The 21,936-nt window shown below is 38.5% G+C and overlaps 1 protein-coding gene across 1 annotated transcript in view; it reads right to left on the bottom strand.

Annotated features, from left to right (window-relative positions):
- LOC119423687 (zinc finger CCHC domain-containing protein 24) overlaps positions 1-21,936 on the bottom strand; it is a 27,780-nt gene extending 5,844 nt beyond the window's left edge. The window contains exons 1-3 of the mRNA XM_037691094.1: positions 21,593-21,936; positions 16,719-16,919; positions 748-912 (exon numbers count right to left, since the gene is read on the bottom strand). Of these exons, the coding sequence (XP_037547022.1) occupies positions 748-912; positions 16,719-16,919; positions 21,593-21,796 (570 nt within the window). The 5' untranslated portion in view covers positions 21,797-21,936. The remainder of the gene's footprint in view (positions 1-747; positions 913-16,718; positions 16,920-21,592) is intronic.

Genomic DNA, 21,936 nt, shown 5'->3' with positions numbered 1-21,936 from the left:
GTAGGTATGTATGTAGGTATGTATGTAGGTATGTATGTAGGTATGTAGGTAGGTAGGTAGGTAGGTAGGTAGGTAGGTAGGTAGGTAGGTAGGTTTTGTATGACAACCCAGTGGCAAGGATGCCTGCAGTGCCAGCACAACGTTATGACGTCACGCGCGCCTACCTGGTCTGATCACGACGGAAGAGGAAAAAGTGAAAATGTCTGCAGTGTGGAAGTTTTTTAGTGTCGGAAACTGATAGCAGAACTGCTATTTGCAATGATTGTTCAGCATCAATGATGTGAGGAGGAGTGAAAACGAAGTCCGTCAACACTTGGAACCTAATTAACTATATCAAGAACCACCGTTTCGACCATTACGATGAGTTCATGGTGGCCAGAAAGGAAAGCAGTCAACCGTGGAGAAACAAAACTGCACCAGCAGTCCATCCATCCAAAGACCATGCAGAATAATGTCATATTTTAATTCCACAGCAGAGAAAGCTATGTAGTCTCTGTAAGTAGGTCTAGGGAAAAAATATCGGTATTTGTATCGGTTATTGGCCAAATAAGTTTTAACATATTGGCATATCGGATATCGGCCAAAAATCTGATATCAGCCAAAAATCCAATATCGTGCATCCCTAATTCATAAAACAGATGTACTGTAATGGCTTGTAGCTGAAATGTTCTGCACAGCTTTTCCTGAGGATTCAACAGCACATAAACCTCAATGCAGTCACCTGTTTCCTCTCAGATGTGCCATTACCTGTTTGTGAGGGTAAACATTGATGTGGCACTTGATACACTCTTGTCCCATGTTGGCCCAGGAGTTCCCGCTCATCCACTTCCTCTTGCATTTAGGGCATTTATATTCACCGAAGCACCTCTTTTTTCCCTGATACGGAGTCAGGCCTTCTCCTTTTGGTCGAGCCTGAAAAGAGATTATTTGTCATAGATTAATGTGGATTTTTATTTATTTCCCATAAAGTCTGACAACTCATGATTTAAATGAATCAGAATCAGAATAAGATTTATCATTGTACTGAAATACAGTGAGATTATGTTCATACAGTCGTCCAAAAGATGGGCGGAGTGCATGTTGCTGCTGCTCCTTGAGAGCACGGCCCCTTTTCCTTTTTCAGAATAGTTTTTAGATAGAAAAGGCCATGAGGATAGGATGGTGGTATTACAAAAAAAAATCTCTTCACACCTTGTCCTTATCAGGACACGATTTAAGACATCGAAAAACTCTTACCAGTATGTAGAGTTACATGCTGGTAGAGTTTTGTATACCTGGATGCTGGTAGAGCATCCTGGTATACAATCCAACACTTTTCAGTCAGATGACCTGACTGAAAAATGTTGGATTGTATACCTGGATTATTGAGCATGGACTTTGTTGTTTTCAACCAGTTTGACAAGACTGTCAACAAGGAAGAGGGCCGGCAATGGGGGAGGGGGCGTACCAAAGAGACCATCTTATCACAAGCAGAACTGGTTTGTTCCACTTTGGAGTAAGCTGTTGGAGGAAGAATCAGTTTTGTTGTGCATTTCCTTGACTGATGAAGCCTTCCGGACCGAAGGCGAAACGTTTCAGCACAAAATAAAAGAAACTGTCCAGATGACCTGACTGAAAAATGTTGGATTGTATACCTGGATTATTGCGCATGGACTTTGTTGTTCTTCCAGCATGCACATTTATAACACATTACATATGCATTTGATGGCAAGACGGTGAGATTTGTCCATGAAACACTTCCAGTTTGCAATAGACAGCTTTTCCTTAGGTTACACATACCACAGAAGAAATTTGATGTCGGCCTGCTTCAACCGGGGGAGTCAGATTCAGATAAGCTACAATTGTTGTTTTTTTCAGGCGGACTGTTTTTCTTGTCAGCCTTGAGTCCTGCTGGTACTTTCAAACCCAAAATGGCCAGATTTGTGGGCATTCCACTGGTCCGTGCTTATGAGCCCCCTCTAAGGTCATCCTCAACATGCTGGCGAGTCCCAGAAGCCGCAGGTAGTCTGCAATTCTCACAATTCGCTTCCATCTAATGGTTTAGCTCGTAAATTAGCTGATCTTGAGTATTCGGAAGCACGAACCAAACCTTCACACAGACTCTGCAGTTTTGCTGTGACCGAAACTGCTGCCACAGTCTTCTTTAATAGCCGATAACATGAATCCACCGATGCCAAAAAGCAGAAACCCTGCTATCATGGTTCCAATTATATAAACATCTTCAGCGTGCTCCTGAGACAATAGGGAAAGACACATGGGCTTCCAAACTCCACACGGATCCATGACGTGTCCTACCGCGCGTCTCTCAGCAGGGCATGAGGGCTCTCCAGGACCCTGTCGCTTTGTTGAAAATAAATTATCGATTGCATTGAAACTCCAGCTGACCAGATCCATGACAGTAGTTATAGTTTCGGAACATGTGTAAAATAGGAGCTCTGATACACAGACAGAGCAAAAAAGGCAGGCAGGAGGAGGAAAAAGTGTCCGCCTTGTACAAGAGTGAGAAAAAGGCAAAAAGGTCAATGAATTCCTTGAAGAGATGCGTCCATCACCTTTTATGGCAGGGTTTTGAATTGAGATAATTGTTTGCTAAAATATCCTTGCATTATCTACCGGTACTTAGAAAAAAAGCAGCCACACACGAGGACAGGAGAAGATTTTTAACCCAGTTTACTTTCAAGGGCAAACGGTTACGAAACAGGCTTATACAGATGTTCAAAGTGACATGCTCAAAACCCCGTCATGATATTCTGCAACGGGCAGTGTACGGGAAGTGTTTTTTATACACGCTTATCAGCACGATGACCTCGGCCTCTAAGACTCGGAGGCGTCAGGTGCCTGCAGGCTCCTCTCTGAGAAGAAAACAAACTTTGAACTCACACACATAGTTCAACATTAATTTTAACATTAGCAGTGATAAACATCCATAAACCTTTGGCAAAACCCCCCTGACAGTGATCTTATGATGAGAAAAGACAGAAGTTTTATCAGTTTTGTCACCCTACTAATAACATGATGCACAATCTCATGTTATCACTTACATTTACATCATGAATGACAGTCGGCAACCACTACGTCAGATTTTAGCACGGTATCTGTACACTTCTCTAAAGCATAGATATATTTGTTTGTAGGCTAAGGTAGATAAGCTGTGGCGGCCATCTTGTAATAGATTTAATTCAAAAGTTTATCAGTACGTAGCCAATAATGACGTTCTGAGAGTATTATTAAAACCCATCCAGTGGTTTGAAATATTTTGCTAACAAACATGGTTGACTCCCACAGTTAATGCCAAGTATGATATAATGTTAAGGTTTTAATCAGTGGTAGACAAAGTACTCAATTCTCGTACTTCAGTAAAAGTGTTGATGCTTGTGGTCAAATCTTACTCAACTACAAGTAAAAGTTGCTCAGTCACAAGTTTACTCAAGTTAAAGTACTGAAGTACTTACTTTTGAAAATACTCAAGTATTCAAAAGTACATGCATTTTAAAAATAATACTCAAGTATTTATGAGTACAAATTATAGTTTCTAATACCAGTATATTGCTGTATTGTTTTGAGTGATTTAGAACCTTGTAACTCTCTGAACCCACCTGATGATGTATTGACATGTAGAACCACTCTAACACCACGTGCCTTAATAAAACCTGTAAACTACAAATAATATCTTCCCTGCATTTTACGTTTGTGGGAAATCATGTAAATCCTAACAGATGATGCACATTTAGTCTTTTCCTCAGCTTCAGTATTCATACACCGCATTGTCTGTCTGTAAAAGTGCATATGTTACAGCAACAACTTAACATGGGCAAGGACACGGTAACACTGATAACTGAAAGTGCTGCCATACTTAACAGAGAAGCTTAAAAAACTATGAATGTAAAAAACAGATGAATCAGCATAATACCTGAATCAACAACTGCATTTAAGGAAAGAAAAACAGCAACGGTGGATTACAAAGCCGAGCCAAAAGGAACAAGTAACAAGAAGCTTCCTAGAAATGTAGTGGAGTGAAAGTCACAAGTCCCCCCCCCACCAGTACTAAAAAAATTTACTTAAGTACAGTACTCAAGTAAATGTACTTTGTTACTGTCTAGTTTTAATAAAGGTGTTGCACAATATGTTGTGCTCAAACTGTGTGCCCGTACAATGCTCAACTGCTACTAAACCAAATTTTAGCTCAATATCTGTAAAACTGACAGAATCGAAGGCGTTTTTTTGTGTTTTCCAAGGCCGGTTGGCTGTGGTGGCCATTTTGAATTTGATTACACTGTAGAAGTTTGATTAAAACCCATCCAGGGGTTCATCAGGTATTTTAACGGACGTGAGCAAAAACATAATCCCAAAGACTGCGACTTGAAACATGAGGAAAAAAAATACATTTAAAGAACCCAATTTTTGTATTGCTGAGCTTGTGTGAAACCCTCAACAACTTCACAAACATTTTGGCTTCCGCCTATCCTACGAGGACTGAGCGACCTGTTTGGTTTCTTTGGACAGAAGCCAATTTAAAGCTGTGATTGCGAGAACATGCGATAGCGACTTTGTTGATGGTCAAGAGTTAAATTTTGCTTCCAGAATAAAACATATTTATAGTTTCTCTGTGCAAGCAGCTTTCACGTCTGAATAAACCCTTATGGTGCTGAGTGAGCCTTGGATTATCAACATAATCTTCCTTAGATCTAAATCATCTGTGAATTTGTATAAAAAGTGAGTTTAATCCAAATAAGATGGAATATACTCTTGTAATTTATTTGTTGTTGGTGGTGGGGGGGATGAGGAGTTTCAGATTTCTCATTAGAAATGAACTGCCTGCCTCCAGCTGTGGTCCAGGGGGACTGTGAAGGGGCCCTCAGCCCACAGGGCGACCAATAGGAGGGGCCCTCTCTGCCGTAGGACAAATACTTCATCTCACAGTCATCCCTCCAGCTGGCCTCTGCTCACCAATCGGAACATAAAGGAAATAAAACCCAGATGAACTCTGCACTTTTCTAACATGACAAAATCCTATACTCATTCCAAAATATGAGGAAGAAAAAAAAAAAAAAAAAAAAAGCTCTTGACGAGAATAGTTTAAATTACAAACATCTTGGTTCAAAATGAGGACTGCACCACAGTGTTTTGTTTCACAGCTCAAGCTCCAAACGTCTCTCAGATCGTTTTAGTCGTTGCCACGGCAACATCTGCTTAACAAAACATTTCTGGGAGTCCAAGAGCCGAGCCACAATGAAGCGTTTATCGGCCTTGCGTTTGCATCGCTCAGCCACCATGAGGCACTTGAGGAGGCCACATCAGACGGGCGATTTCTCCGGCGCCTGCAGGGGAGAGCGGACAGATCATCATCTTCCTGAGGGAGGAAACAGCTTTCACTCTTCAGAACAAACAAAACAAACTGTACCTAAATTCTGGAGCCCACAGGACATCAAGGGGCATCGCACACTCCCGACTTTCCACCGGTCCCATCAAAGATAACACGCTGACAGCACGCAAATGAAACTCACACTTCTGACCTGACTGATAAAGGATGCTCCAACAGAATGCAGGGAAGAGCGAGTGCAGTCTGTTTATCAAGCAACATGGGTTTTTACTGCTTTACAACGTTTATATATCTCCATTATGAGCTGTTTTCTGTTTAATTAATAACTCAGGATGATAAAGAATACTTTCCAACACAAATTAAAGTGGTCATAATGGAGGACTTTTAATTTTCTTAAGTTTAGCTTAAAAGCACCAAGTAAGGGCTTTCCTTCTGATTTAGGAACTCTGAGGCCATGCATGAACATAAATAAGGTACCACTTTACAATAAGGCTCCCCTTATAGATGGCTAGATACATGATTCATTTCTCTATAAACACTTTATAAATCATTAATAACTGCATATTATGAATTAATTAAGGGTGACAGAGAGACCAAACTGACCAGTTTCTTGCCAAATAGTGAGCCAAATCTGTTCACTTTTATATCTAGAATTGTTATATTAAACATTTCAGACTAAGTTACTACCTTGTAAGCACAATAAGCATTTGTAGTGTAAAACTATTTTTTTTAAGATATAACATTGTACTTTATCATTGCATTATAAGTATCTACAACTAATATCCTTTTAAAATAGGTTTACAAATTCTTATTGCGCTTACAAGGTAGTAACTTAGTCTGAATGCTTAATATAACAACTCTAGATGAAATATATAGGTGAACAGATGTGGCTCACTATTTGGCAAGAAACTGGTCAGTTTTGTCTCTGTCGCCCTTAATTAATGCTTAATAAGCAGTTATTAATGATTCATAAAGTGTTTATAGAGGAATTAATAATGTATCTATTTATTAGCCATCTATAAGGGGAGCTTTATTGTGAAATGGTACCATAAATAATTATGTTGTGTAACGTTTATTTGGTTTAGATTTTTATTATCTCGCATTATAAGCCGTGGACTAAAACATTCTCATTATTGTTTGCAAAAATTAGTAAATGCCAGGTTCTCACATTGCATTAATCAGCTGAAACAGTTTTTTTACATTATGGCCACTCTAAGCTCTTACTCTGAAGTTGTTGCTTTAAGGAGCTTATTAAAGTAATAACGTGAAAAACTGGCCACAACGTCTGCAGAACGAAGAGGAAACAAACTCAAATAGCTACAGATTTCAGAATTTCTTTTTTAGTTTGAAGGTTTTTTTTAAAAAGGGGAATAATCTGATTATAGTCTGAAGCCGGTGCTCCACAGGAGGTCCCAGTCTCCTGTGAGTCCCGTGCAATTCTTTATTTTTAAGTTTTCTTTCATTCTTACTCGCTGATTGCTTCAATTAGAGCAACAACAGCTTAAAGAAGCTAAACATACCTTTCACCTCAGAGGCGGTCCTAGCCTCTTTGGTGCCCTGGGTGAACAACCACTCTGACGCCCCCCTCCCCTGAGCCCGCATCATCCAACTCCCGTCCACACCACCCCTGGGTGTGTGGACGCGCTTTGCTGTGCGATATTGTTTAGATCAGGGATTCACAAACTTTTTCATGCCGTGGCCCCCCCCAAACAGAATTAGCTTCTGGCCGAGGCCCCCTCTCAAACCCACAAACTACAAAACATGTAAAGAAAACATCAACTTTTAGAATGTTTTAACTTTTATTCACTACTGTATATTCAATTAATTTTCACAGCTGCTGAGCATAAAAATGTTATTAACCAACATGTTTTAAACACTGTATTATATTCCAACTGAAAAAAACAACTTTTCAACAAACTGTTGACCAGAAGACCAAAAAAAAATCTACAAGTGTGTTTATCTGGAAATGACAGATACAGATTGCCCTAGTGGGCTATTTTTATATTATTATTGCTATTTTTTTTTATTTTTGCTTTTTTTAAATCTTCTTCTCACCATCTTTCTGGAGCCCCATAGTGCCCCCTTGCAGCCCCCCATGGGGCCTTGGCCCCCACTTTGAAAAACACTGGTTTAGATTACTGTACCATCACAGACACCCAAAGTTTATTTCAATATATTATTTAAAAACTTGGTATTGTTGAAACTAGAATAACACTATAAACACATAAATACTGTACTTATACTGATTTAAATCAATTTAAATCAAACCATCATTCCTTTTTTGTTTGAGAGAGAAGTAAAAGAAGAAAAAGAGAGAAAAGGAAGCCATCTTGGAGAAGAGAACCCGTCCATCTTTAAACAGGGGCAGGGGTCCCCTGTGAATAACAAGCGGCCATCAGGGAACACATGACCAACTGTTGGGCTGATGGTTCTCCTTTTACAAGTGAATAGGTAGTTCTGGTTTTCAGCAGCAAACTGGTTGATCCATTATAATAAGGTGTTATATATAAGACTGAGTTTGTTGCAGCGCCTCAGAGTGAAGAAGTGTTTTGGATAATAGACGAAACATTTCGACAAAGAATCCGTCCAGAGACGTATACCTGGATTATTGAGCATGCTTCAGGACATTAATGCAAGAACATGCTCCGCCAATGTGACAAAACAGAAATGGGTCAATCGATTGTAGTAATGCTCTTATGACAAGTGATAATATATAAACCTGCAGTATTGTGGACACTGTGCAGGTCTGTTTTGGTGAACAGGGAGCTGAGCTGCAAAGTGAAGCTCTGTTTACCAGTCGGTTGATCTACATTCCCACCCTCACCTATGGTCACAAACTGTGTAGTGACAGAAAGAACAAGATCACAGATGCAGGCGATCAAAATGAGTTTTCTTCTCAGAACAGCTGGACTCTCCCTTAGAGAGAGGGAGTGAAAAGTTTGGTTATTGAGAAGAGACTCGGAGTAGAACCGCTGCTCCTCCACATCCAGAGGAGCCAGATGAGGTGTTTCAAACATCTGGTAAGGATGCCCCCTGGACGCCTTCTTAGGGAGGTTTTCCATTTGGCAGAAGCCCCCGGGGAAGACACCAGACACTCCAGAGGGTCTCCAGATGGATGGATGATATAAGGATATTGTAGTACTATTACAACTATTCATGCAGCTGGTAATGATTTGCAGTTATTGAATCAAAAGCAAAATGTATAAATGTTTATTAAACAAGCATAAAAACAAAATTATACAATATTATTAGAAAGTCTGATGCACAAAACGTTCTGAAACATTTATTTCCCATCTAGAAGTTGGTAGTTTGCCTAAATCTAATTTTCTATCACATAAAAGCAAAATGAATCAAACAAAAGCACATGGAAGTGATACAAAAATAATAATAAAATAAAAAATACCCAAGGCAGACTCTTCACATTTGGTTAAAGATTTATGCATTCCGACACTAAACCCCCCAAAATCTGTTTTGAGACAAATAATTGACAAATGATCGTATTACATTCACTGTTGACCAAACTTCCACTGTCTTTTGTTTTGCTCTTCAGAGCACAAATGTGGAGCCAGAGCTTAAAGCAGCAACAGATAGGTTTGGACAAGATCCGTGTAGCCTGATGAGAGGCCCATGAGGCAGCTGCCATCATCTGGAAACCATCAAGACAAACAATGAAGCTCTCCCCCCTCACCCCCCCCCCAACACACACACACACCTCCTGCCCTCCTTCCTCCCTCAGCTCAGTCATCCACTTTCTCCTCCGCTCTCATGAGACATTCAACCTGGTTAGAAGGAGAAAAAGAAAAAATACACTGGATACCATGTGGTCAATTACTCAACACTAACAAACCCAGAATACTTGCTCTCCCTTGCTGGGTTTAATTTGTGTCAGCCCCCCCCATCAGAGAAACCCGGCTGTTACCAAAGCAAACAATACACAAACGTCTGAGCTGAGATTTAACAGCAATACATCTTTGTTTTAGACTTATAACGCCACACAAGGCACTTTTTACAGCTTTTTTCCATGTAAAACATGAATATATATATATATATATATATATATATATATATATATATATATATATTTAACCTTTTACATAAAATATGTCATTTGGGATCATGATTTAACAGAGATTTCTTCCTAATTTAAAAATAAAAACTAAGGAATCAATGGGTCTAATCCTCAATCGGCGCATTATTTTAGCAGATTTATATGTGAAATGTTCTAAAATGTCTGTCTGTGGACTGTGTGTGTTGATTTGTGTGTCTGTTAGCAAAATATCTCATGAACCACTAGATGAATTACACTCAAAGTATTTATTGCATATGGCTACAACGGGTTGACTTTTGAAGTTAACCCAATCCAAGATGGACGCCACAGTTAACTGATCGTAGCAAACACAAAAAGGGTTATAAGTGAGACTTTTCTACAGATATTGAGCTCAAATTTAGTGTGGTAGTAGCTGAGAGTCATCCCCAAAACATGCTCAGAGAGCTAACAGATCATGCAACATATTTGTTTAAAACTTTATCAAAGCAGCAGGTGATAGGGATGCATGATTTTGGATTTTTGACCGATATGCCGATATGTAAAAAATTATTTGGCCGATAACCGATACCAATATGGATTTTTTTTTTTTCTAGACCTACTTACAGAGACTACATAGCTTTCTCTGATGTGTAATTAAAATACTACATTATTCTGCAGGGTCTTTGTCATTTTGTCCTGATACCAAATGCAGATGCCAAAAAGGGGACTGAAAATGGTGTAACACCTCAACTTGGATTATGCTTAATGTCCAATATATTCATGATATTTACTCTCTCTAACACAATGACAACACTCGAATAGTGCACATTTGTACATTTTCACAAATCTAAACTCAACGGCACGCGTGATGTCATAACGTTGTGCTGGTGCTACAGGCATCCTTGTCACTGGGTTGTCATACAAAAACAATGCCTTTTATATATATATATATATATATATATATATATATATATATATATATATAAAACAGCACCTTTTATATCGGTGGGTTATTATTATGGAATGGCTGATGTTCGATATTTAACTTTATCGCCAATATCAGCTGATACTGATACCATGCCGATAATATCGTGCATCCCAGCAGGTGATACGCACTCCTTCAAGCAATGCAACTTCCATTATGGATTTGAATAATGCAATAAAAATCATTTGTATTTGTGCAAATATTTTACCTATTCTCAGCTGCAATAAATAAAACTGTCAAATGCTTCTGATAAAACTAAAGACATGAACACGTTTATTTCCAAATTAAAGTTGCAAATGACCTTTTTGCAAAGATGATACCATTTTTTTTATTGTTTGAAAATGAGTTTTCCTCACTCGTCCACTGATTATTTTATCCTCCAACATAATAAATATTTAGTTTGTGAAAGTCATGTCCAGAGATGTAAATTCACCAGCATTTGTCTTTGCAAAGCTGCTTTTGCTGTGGAATACATACAGATCTCCACATTTCAGCCTTTAACACGTGTCTAAATGTAGATAAAGGTTTTCCACCAAGTTCCCAACAACGAGCCCAAACTCATAATTAAAGAAACGAGATGCGACGAGCCAGAGAAAGCTAAAGCATATGTCTCATAAATAGTGCTTTTCTCTTTCCGTAACAAATCAAGCCCAAAAGCTCTACTTACAGAAACATAAACTGACTCTTTAAGCCCATGCAGTGCAAATCTATTTCTGCAAACAGTGCACACTTAAAATCTCAGCTGCAATAATGGCAAATAAATATGTTTGGATATAAACAAATTGAAGCTGAGGCGCAGATCATTCGTTGAGTTTTTTTTTTTTTTTTTTTCCAGATGTTTAATCCATCACAGCCAGTTTTTGAGCTTTCAAAGCCTTTAAAGCAGCAGAACAATACCCACACACACATTTATGCGCATTATAGTTCTTAGTGTCTAGTTCTCCCACAGCTTTCGTTGCTTTTATTGGGGGAGGATATGCTGCCAATACGCACTCTCAGTCCAGAGTCTGACTAAGCTGCAGTGACATACGCAGCTGTAAAGCAGCATCACGTTTCACGATGAGTGAATGGCAGAGGCAGGTGGGCTGGCAGACAAACAAGAAACGTAACAGTAAAATATTTCTAACTTAATGAGCGAGGAAAGCAGGTACGCAGATTTTCAGCCTCTGTAATAAAAGAAAAACAATAAAATGATGCCTTGCCACGTTTAATATAAAACAGGCAAACTTGTCCATTTTGTTCAAATCAATCACCTGCAAAAAAAAAAAGTCTAAAATCCCCCAAACCTCCAGTAACGTGACGTCATTTAAAACACAAGCACACGGAGGCTCAGCTCAGCAACATTTTGCCTTTAAGGTAACGAGCTCGGAGCAGATGACAGACACAGTTTATCAAAAGGGGTCTATCTACTCCACATTCCAGGGTTTTCTCTGCCGTGCTTGTCGTCCTCAGCAGATGTTTGAGCCAAAAGCAACAGGCAGCGTGTAGCGGACAGATAAGACGATTATCAGCAGTACAAACAAAAGAAAAAGAGTCACAGAAATTAGTCAGAGTTGAATAAGATTCTCTAGTTTCAAGCTGTTCGTACATATTTTCATACATGAGACTAAACTTTTGCTGAAATCATGACCATTTGTTCTACTATTAGTGTGGCAACTATTAGTAGCAACAATTCCTTACATATGTGCAAGGTGTCATCAAGCAGCAGGCTATCACATCTGAATAGCGCATTTGACAAAAAGTGTACCGTATTTTTCAGATTATAAATCACAATATCAATGAACGGGTCTGTTTTCATACATAAGGTGCACCAGATTATAAGGCGCTTTAAACGAAACAAGTTCATTTTGACAGATTTTTGAGCGCCATGTACCACATAAAATCGGTTCGAGGTCAGTAAGCACAACCAGAATTAAATCATTCAACCTTTATTTATACAGGTTAATCCCACTAAACCTTGGGGACTCATTTACAAGTTTTTCAATACGTATGGTGCAGTGGATTTTAATTCTCACTGTCAATTTTTGAGAAAATTAAGAGATTTTAAGTGTGCCTTATAGTCCGAAAAATACGGTACTATGCTAACAAGTTTGAAGGAATACAATATTCAGTACGTCTCATGTCCATCTATGCTGTGCTTCAGCGCTACCTCGAAAGTCCTGTGCAGAAGAAACTTGAAGCTCAGAATCTACATTTAGTTGCGTGCCAGCAAGTTAATGATAATTACTTTACGTAACCAGTGTTTGTTCAGCGTATTACTTGCAGATGTCCTTTAAAATTAGCTAAATAATCTGCTTTATTGTCTCCATGTTTACATCCTGGATGTCCAGAAGTACAGGAGTCTGATTTCATCAAGTCTGTACAAGCATAGTGCACAAGCAAGTGTGTGATCAATAACCCTGACAATAGAGCTGTTTGCCCAACGAGCAATAACCAAACCAAACACTGACTGCAGAGCAAGGATTTGGTGTTGTGTATGAAGTGGAGTGATATTTGTACTTTTCATCTGGAGATGTTATTTCATTTTCTCCTGCACGCCGGATCTTTGAGCACATTAAAGCTCAAAATATCTTTGTTTACACCAAGACCAAATATAAATCAAGGAATTCCTTCTGTAATCCCTGCAATTATCAGAAGTTCCCCTGTCCGAAGTGATTATTGGAGCAGGCTTTTCCCTTCCATTCAAACGTGTTTAAACTGTAACTGTAAAGACATACACCCACTTCCTGTACTACCCTCCGTTTCCAGAAACACACAGTAGACGAGGTCGTCTCCGGGCAGCTGCACTTTGAGTTTTTAAACTCAGTGTCTGATAGTTGTTCCTCCACACAAGCAGAGAGACGGAGATGACTCCAGCCAAGAGAACTGTGCGAACAATACGGACTGACTTCCTGACCTTTGGGTCCACAGCCTCTTCACAGAAACAATGCTTATTTATTCCAATCCCTTCCCTCCATACACCCTTTTACTGTCACTCTGGCTCTCTTGTGCTCTCTAGGTTCAGCTACTTACGGCAATTGGCAAGAGTTGCGACCTTAGGTTAGAAGGTTTTGAACCTGAACACGCATGGTTGTCTGATTAAAACATCTTAAAACAGCATGTTATGAAAGGGAAATGGATAGCAGCTTTGAAGCCTTATTAAATCCCCAATTGGACTTAAAGTAATATTTTTACAGCCCAAATCGTAAGACATCAAAAGCACACCCAACGTATGGGTTTCAGCTGTGTTGAGCTGCAAATGCCTCAGATGCCACTCAACAAGAACAAAAAGCAGATTGTTCATGTGTTACAGCCTCGTGAAGGCTGGTACGACCGAAGAGACATTTTCATGACAACAACGCCGAAAACATCTCGTTTGATTTGACATATTAAGAGCACATGATAACATCTGACGTCACAACTGGAAATGATTTCCAGATTTTGCACATTTCAAAAGAACGTGTCTGCAAATAACTCTCCAGTGTGCTCTGACATCAACTGTATACCTCAAAGCTTTGAGTCATTCCAAACTGAGATTTAACGTAGAGCTTGAAGCTTTCTTTTTTTTTCATTCAACCTTTATTTATGCAGGTTAATCCCATTTTATTAAGGTGTTCTTATCAAAGAAGCAGATTCATGTGGACTATTAAAGGCCCTGTCATCCCTTGTGAAAGTGTTGGGAGCTACAAGCTCAAGCTACGTATTTTCTACACATTCTTTACATTCCTACAAGGCCTGTGTTCTCCACTGACCTGAAGCAATCTTCTCATTGTTCTCAGTGATGAGCCCACAGGACCATATATATGATTCAAGCTGGGAAGAAATTCAAGTAAATAAGTCAATTTTTTTTCAAAGGGGGAAAAATATAAACCCATTTGAAAGAATGCAGTATTCAAGGCAATCCCCATCCCTCTCTGCTGTGCTTCAACTCTGCTTCTAAAGTATGTCTTGACTTAAGTTTCTATCTTTAGTTAAGCATTAACTAATTAATGATGGCTTCGTCACATAATCAGTTGTGTGAACAAGATGAGAAATTTTAATTTCCGACAGTGGCAATTTTTGACTCTTTTTGGGGGTGCTCAAGCACCCCTAAATTTGAATTCTGCACCCCTGAAAAATAAAGTAAGTAGTTGAATAGCCCTGTTTAGAGGGTGTGATACAGTTTATTCCATTTCCAAGACCTAAACTGAGTCTGGAAAAATGTAAAATACGGATAAAGCCCGGCGGCCGACCTCATGAGCAGCTGAATACAAAAGTGATAAACTGGAAGAACCACATGTTCATCTGTATGAAGGTAACTGCAGGTAAATCCTGCATTTTCTGTCATAATTACATGACTTAATGGTTAAATTCAAGGTTAATGCTTGGCTAGTTGTGCTTTGTTTTGTGTGTTTAAATGTAGATATACGTTGAAACTTCCAGTTGCATAAGTTTAGTCTTTGTTATGATCAGTTAACGCTAAACTGATTTTGTACGAAGCGTTTATTAGGTTGTGTAACATAAAGCGGAGCGCTACGTCTGTAGCATCTTAGCTAGCGCGTCTGTATTGCACGCCGCTAGCTTAGCGCTATTTTGTTTTATGCTGAGCTCTCTAAAATAGTTACTGAATCAAGTGTTTAGTTATGTAGATAAACGTAGATGTTTAGCAACATGTTAAAATACACCAGAATGCAGGAAATGGCATCTACTTTATTCAAAATTTTCTGGGGGAGGACCCCCCCCCCCCCCCCACACACACACACACACATTATGAATGCTACTGACGCCAATGGCCACCACATTGTTCAAGCCAAGAGCCATTGTCAGCACTGGGGGCTAAGCACCCCTAAAGATCACATTCTAGAACCGCCCCTGCTTCCCGTTAACTGTAAAACTCACTGATGACAAATCACTTGTTTAATTCTTACAAAAACTGTGATCACAATAACAAATAGTTTTGTTCCTTTAGATGAAGTGAGACTGGAGTTTTCCAAGACAACACTGATGTATTTTATTTTAGAGTTGGAAAAATCAACCGGATTGCCCTGAATAGTTCGAAACTTGCAACATGGAAAGTTGGACTTTCCTGCCCAGTCCTGACTTCAAAATCCATCATGGCTGCCTTGTGCATATAAAACTGTGATAGCCACAGCAATTACTTTTTTCCTCCTTCACTTCTGTCTGTATCTCAGTAATCTAATCACACGCAGTACTCCCCAAACACTATTTGTGGACATTTTTTTTACACAGGTTGCAGAGAAATCCATTCTTATCACCTTGTATAGTTAAAGATAGTTAGTTGGTTATTGAGCTCAACATTTAGCAAATGCTACTGTTTTTCTGACCTGCTGCAACTAGAACGCAGTTAAGTTGCATCTGATGACTTTCCCAGATCTTAGTTGGGACTTTCAAGGTAAATGGAATATCATATTAACTAAATGTACATACCATACCACTTTATATTAAGAGCACTTAATTTATTTATTTTTTTTTAAACAAAGCCGACAAAAGTGGTGTGCAATAAAGCAAGTACAAGACAAGGGATGAAAATTACATTAATACAGGGGAAGTAAAATTATAAAACAAATAGAACAGACCAATAAAAGTGCAATAAGGTCCATGTATCTCAAATACACATTTCATCTGTTTAGTTGCAGCAAAAAACTACTTCAAAGTTTCAAACTTTACACATTGCACCTAAATGCTTTCATTCTTTTTTCCCCAACTATTTCATTTTTATTGTCCTATTATGAAAAATATATACTGTGTTTTGCCTTGCTTTGAAAAAATATAAAGATTGCCATTTTGTCATTTCTCAGTATTGCAATTTGTGAAAAAACAAACAAAAAAAAAAACAAAGAAGTTGCACCTGTTGCAAGCAAAAGCACAATGAAGTTTTGTTTTACTTGTTTTTATGTAGCAGAGTGTAAAGGTTTAGCAGCTTTGAGTTTCAGCCTTGCTATTTTGACTCATCATGTCAAACCATTCACTTAATTATTTCCATTTTGCCCAGAAAACATGGCGTTCTTCCTTCTGAACGTGATCAATGAGGAGCCACAGCTGCACATAAATCTGTGCTAATATTTCTTTCATGTTTGGACGGGAGGTCGCGTCTATTTTCACACAGAAACCTATCATCGTTCATTAAGGCCCGCTCCGAGATCCAGTCTGGCATCTGCTGCTCATTACCAGCCGGTCCTGGTACATTTATCCAAACATGTGCCGAAGAATCCATTTCACACAGAAGAAAATAATAACGCGAACGTTATATTCTTATGGTGAAATTCAGACTCGAAATAATGATTTGGTAGTAAAAGCTGCAAATGTGAGGAACCGGTTGAGTTAAATCTTCTCTTCTTTCTTCAACATTATCAAAGATGTCACACTCTTAAAGTTCACTTTTAATAAGCTCTAAAAATCCATCTCACCTGAGGGCAATCTTTGATGTAGTGTCCTTTGTTGAAGCAAAGGTGGCACAGGTAGTTGGGTGGCGGCCTTTTGCTGTGTTTGTGTGTCTCGGGGGACAACGAGAGGTCGGAGAACTGATCCGCCAGAGAATTCAGGCCATCTACGATATTACTGAGGGATCTGTACGGTGAAGACCCTTTGTAGAAGTTTTTACTCAAGGCCTAGAAGAGAAAACAAGATGATAAATCACTGGCAGTAGAGCTACAAGAATGCAGAGGTTGAAATACACAGCAATGAAATGTGTTATAGAGAAATTGCATTTCCTGTGAAAATGTAATGTGAATGCTTAATGCTAAAGAACTTGCTGAAAACAGCTGAAATTAGCTAAAAAATGCAACCAAAAAAAAAAAAGATATCTGAAAAGAAAGAACAAGCTTAAATTAGCAGAAGAAAGCAGAAAAGAAATTAGGTTTAAATAAGCAGAAATTAGCAAAAAGCGTATGAAATTTGCTATAAAAAGCTTAAGTTAACATAGAAATAGCTGAAAAGTAGTTGACAGGGCAGAAAGAAGCTTAAATGACCAGAATGATGTGAAAAGAGCTGAAATGAGCAATAAAAAAAAAAGTGGAATTTGCTGAAAAGGCTAAAAATATCATAAAACAGCTGAATAGTAGCTGAAATAACTAACTAGCAGAAATAAGCTGAAAGGAGCAAAACAAGCTGAAATTAGTAGAATGAAGTTAATTAGGCTGAAAGTAGCAGGTTACCACAAAAAACATGAATTTATCTGAAAACAGCTGAAATTAGCTAAATAATGCTAAAAAGGCAGCAGTAAAGGTAGAACAAGTTTAAATTTGCAGAAGAAAGCAGAAAGAACATATACTTGCCCAATTAGACTGAAAGAAGCAGAAATGAGCACAAAAAAGTTAAAGTTATCAGAAAAAAACCAACCTGAAATTAGCCAAAAAAATCTGAAAAGCAGCTAAAAAAGCAAAAACAAGCTTAAATTGCCAGAACAAAGTGGAGAGAGCAAAATCGTGCAAAATTAGACCGAAAGAAGCAGAAATAAACAAAAAAAAAGTGAAAAGTATCTGAAAAAGAAAACAACTGAAATTAGCCAAAAAACAGCCGAAAAGCACATAAAAAGGCAGAAAGAAGCTTAAATTACCAGAAGGAAGTGGAGAGAGCAAAATTGTGCCAAATTAGACCCAAAGAAGCAGAAATTAGCAAAAAAAGTGAAAATTATCTGAAAAAAGCAGAAATTTGGAAAAAAAACAACAACTGCTGAATAGTAGCTAAAACAGCAGAAAGAAGCTTAAATTACCAGAAGTAAGTGGAGAGAGCACATTCTTTGCTGAATTAGGCTGAAAAAAGTTTAAATGAGCACAAAAAAGTGGAATTAGCCGGAAAAGCTCAAAAAAATAAAACAGCTAAATAGTAGCTGAAATAGCTGAAACTTGTAGAAATAAGCTGAAAGGAGTATAACAAACTGAAATTAGCAGAAATAAGTTAGAAGAAGCACAAAAATGTTGTAGTTAGCAAAAAGAATCTGAAAGAAGCATAAAACAGCTGAAAAAATATCTGAAAGTAGCTGAACGTAGCAAAAATAAAATTAAAATTTGTACAAAGAAGTTGAAAGAAGCTGAACCAGAACAAAATGTGAAAGGAGCATTACAAGGTTGTAAACACATCTAAAGACATGAAGGATGTAAAATGAGCTCAATTCATTTTCTATGAAAAAAATGGCAGAAAAGGCTAAATATTTCAAAAAAGCTAAAGTTGCACTAATACTAAAAGTCATAGCAGGATTGTCCTGAAGGAGCTGAACATTTTGATTTATGATTTGTTGAAATGGCACAGAAATTGTGCAATGAGAAAGATGCAGAAAAATGTTCAAAAGAAGGATCACAATAGTGTGAATGCTTCATAAACAGTCACACAACTAGAGCAGACCTGAAGCTAAATTAATTTAAATAAAAGCTCTGAAAAATCAGTTGATGGAGAAGTTGAGAGCTTTTAATTTTGGGTTCTGTAGAAATGTTATGAACATGTATCATCTTGTTGTGTGAATGACCTAGTTTTGGAGGAAATTTCACCAAGTACTAGAGTTTATAAAAGCAAATGTTTTTTTTAATTATTATTATTAAATGGGAAACGTACAAACTTGGTCAAACAAACTATTTCGGACCAGATGGTCAAGCTGGGGCTGAAACCAAAGTGGACTGCTGTTGTTTTAAAACAACAATCAAAAATTTGATATTAGTTCATGCAAAGATTATTTTTTTAAACTTCCTAATCTGTTTCACATCACATAGTTATTTACAAATAATTATTTGTAAGTGGACATAACTCCAGCACAGAGCCCCACTTTAAAAGATTTGAAGTGACATTTTCAGACATTTCTCTGATTTCCCAAAGGAGAAAAAGCAAACTTTTACTGCACAAACAAACAAAACAAATTAAAAACCATTCAAAATTGTGTTTTGATTTAGACAATGTTATTTTCTATCTACTTTTTCTTGTTCCTTTTTAATAAAACTTTAAAAAAATCAAAAAAACTTGACGATGTGACGCCTCATCAGTCCATCACTGAGTGATTCTCCTGTTAGTCTCTGACAGAGTTTCCAGTGGGTTTTCTCTTTTATGCAGATGTTCGGTCTCTACTGTGTTTACTGTGTGTGAACCACTGGTGTCCATTTCCTCGTCTGAACAAAATGTCATTGTCAAGCATTCCTCCAACTGGTTCCACTGGCAGGACATAATCAGCATCTTTGTGCATCTGGAGGAGATGGGTGCTATATGGCACTGTGGGGCAAACATGAGGACCAGCCTGCAGATTACTGTCAACAAATTGTCCACTGACTCTGTCATCACAGATGCAAAGTTACCATAGTTTAAATCAGCTTTTTACTTTTTTTTATTATTTACGTGGTTTACATTTATGTGCTAAAACCTCAACTCCAAAACAGTCGGGACACTGTGTACCATGTTAAAAAAAGCAATGCTTAAATCCCATAAAACCATATTTTATTCAATGGCTCTGCATTAAAAACGGGTCTGATTCTGTTCTGGACATCACTGCGTTGGCTCAGGTAGGCCTGTAATAACAAAAAATATAGCTGGGCGATTAATTGTCTCAGAAATTATTGCGATAAACGATAATATTGTTTGAAATTTAACAACAATTAGTCATTATTGTCAAATTTAAGAGGAAATGCTAATTTGTTTAGAATGTAGTACCTTTTTTTGACCACTAGATGACAGTATATGACTGTTTGAACCAAAGGATGGATAGCAAGAGAGCAAGTAGGTGCCCCTTTAAGAAAAATGGGAGGGAGGCCCCTTGACGTGACATGGGTTGTCTCCGGTTCTCAAAATGGCGGACGCTCGGTGTGGTTTGAGCTCTTTAGTATAGCATTTTTCACACAAAGCTTTTAATAAAAAAAATCAGTAAACAAGTTCTCAGCTTCTTTTTGCAGAGAAAAACAACGATTTACACGAAGGCACGGGTTTCAACCGTGAATTTTAGAGCTTCGACAAGACGGAGGTTTTTTCCTCGAGGTCAGCCTGTTAGCTTAGCTTCTCGGCTTAGCTGCTTTTAACGATCCAAAAACGTGATTTTGGACGGTTAAAACAGATTTTAAAGAGAAAGTGAGGGGTCAGTGAAGAGCACCGGAGTTGATCCTTTTTGTCATCCAGTGTCTTCAGTAGAAAGAGAGACGCACGAAGAAACGATAAAGCCGCTAAATTAAAATGAGGTTGATAATTTTCATTTATCTTGCGATTAATTGATTTATTGTTTAACGCGACAGGCCTAGGCTCCGGAACACTTTCTTTAGTCATTGTCTGAAAGTGAAAACACAGTTCACACGTACGATGTTTAAAGTTCTGTCACGCACAGAAGAAGCCACACGTGAACACCGTCAACAACTACAGCTATCTTCTCTGGACCAAAGCTCGTTTAAAATAGATAAAGTGGAAAAGCGTTGTGTCGTCAGACGAATCATTTGTATCAGAAACGAGTGTGCCGGTTATCGGCACACAGTTCAGAAGCCTGCCTCTCTGATGGTATGGAGGTGCATTAGAGCATATGGCATTGGCAGCTTACTGTACATATCTGGAGAGACACCACCAGTGCAGAACAGTATACAAGTTTATGCTCCAGTCTTACCAATGAAAACCCAGTATTGCTGAACAGCTAGAAATAAAACGAGGCATTCCCTCCTAAAAAAAAACTCCAGTAACTGGTTTCCTCATGTCTTAGATGTTTTGTTAAAAGAAGATGGGTGTTTCACAGAGGTAAATATAACCATATCACAACTTGTTTTTAGGACGTCTTAATACCATAAATGTCTAAATTATCTTTTTTTTTTTAAAAGGTACTACAAGTTCAATATGTTTACTAAGTTCTATTGTTTATAAAATGTATATTTATGAGATTTGCTAACCATTCCATCTCGTCTTTTCAATTACATTTTACAACGACGCTCCAACTTTTTTGGATCTGGGGGTCATCCTTATCAAATGTGATGCCATCTGTTTCCATTTGTATGTTCCTTTTCAGAGCGTCAGTATTCAATTAATGCTGTTATCACTCTGTGACCAAGCTGAGGCCAGTGAGGGTGAGCTGGAACATTTTTTAAACCTTGGGAGAGAACTTTGTCAAGCTGCCATTCCCCCTCCAGCTGCACACATTCAGGTAGGATACAAAACACATATTCATATTCTGCACACTCAACACACTGCGATCCAAGAAAGGCGTGCAGAGGTCAACTGTAAAAATAAAGGAAATGAATATTAATGAGCCTCTTAAGATAAATTCATATGTGCAAGACACAAAGAGAAAGAGAAGCCATGCAAAGTTTTAATTCTTGCTCTTGCTGTGTGCAAGTACCTCACTGTTGAGATGGAAGAAGTTGTTGAGATAGTTGGAGCCCAAACCAGCTGTGCTGCAGCGCTCCTTCACATCTGGAGCTGAAGAGTCCGGTTCGAGCCTGAGGCCGTCCAAGGCCGTGCCCGGAGGGTCCTGCAGGGACATGTAGACCCATCTGAGCAGCTGAGCAGGGTGGAACACACCCGGCTCCACAGCAGACATCATATCGTCTTCTGGGGGACAACAGGAGCAGAACACTGGGTTTTCAGGACCAGACCGTTTTTGTCAGGCATCCCTGAGCTCCGGTGACTGGGTGAAGCCTCCTGCTCACTGGGAGAGCCCCTGAGAGGACTCTAGAAACAGGA

Source organism: Nematolebias whitei, chromosome 17 (genome assembly GCF_014905685.2).
Source record: "Nematolebias whitei isolate Nwh7 chromosome 17, NemWhi1, whole genome shotgun sequence".
Classification (NCBI taxonomy): Eukaryota; Metazoa; Chordata; class Actinopteri; order Cyprinodontiformes; family Rivulidae; genus Nematolebias; species Nematolebias whitei.
The sequence above is the reverse complement of the archived record's forward strand: the minus strand, read 5'-3'. Positions and strand labels throughout refer to the sequence as shown.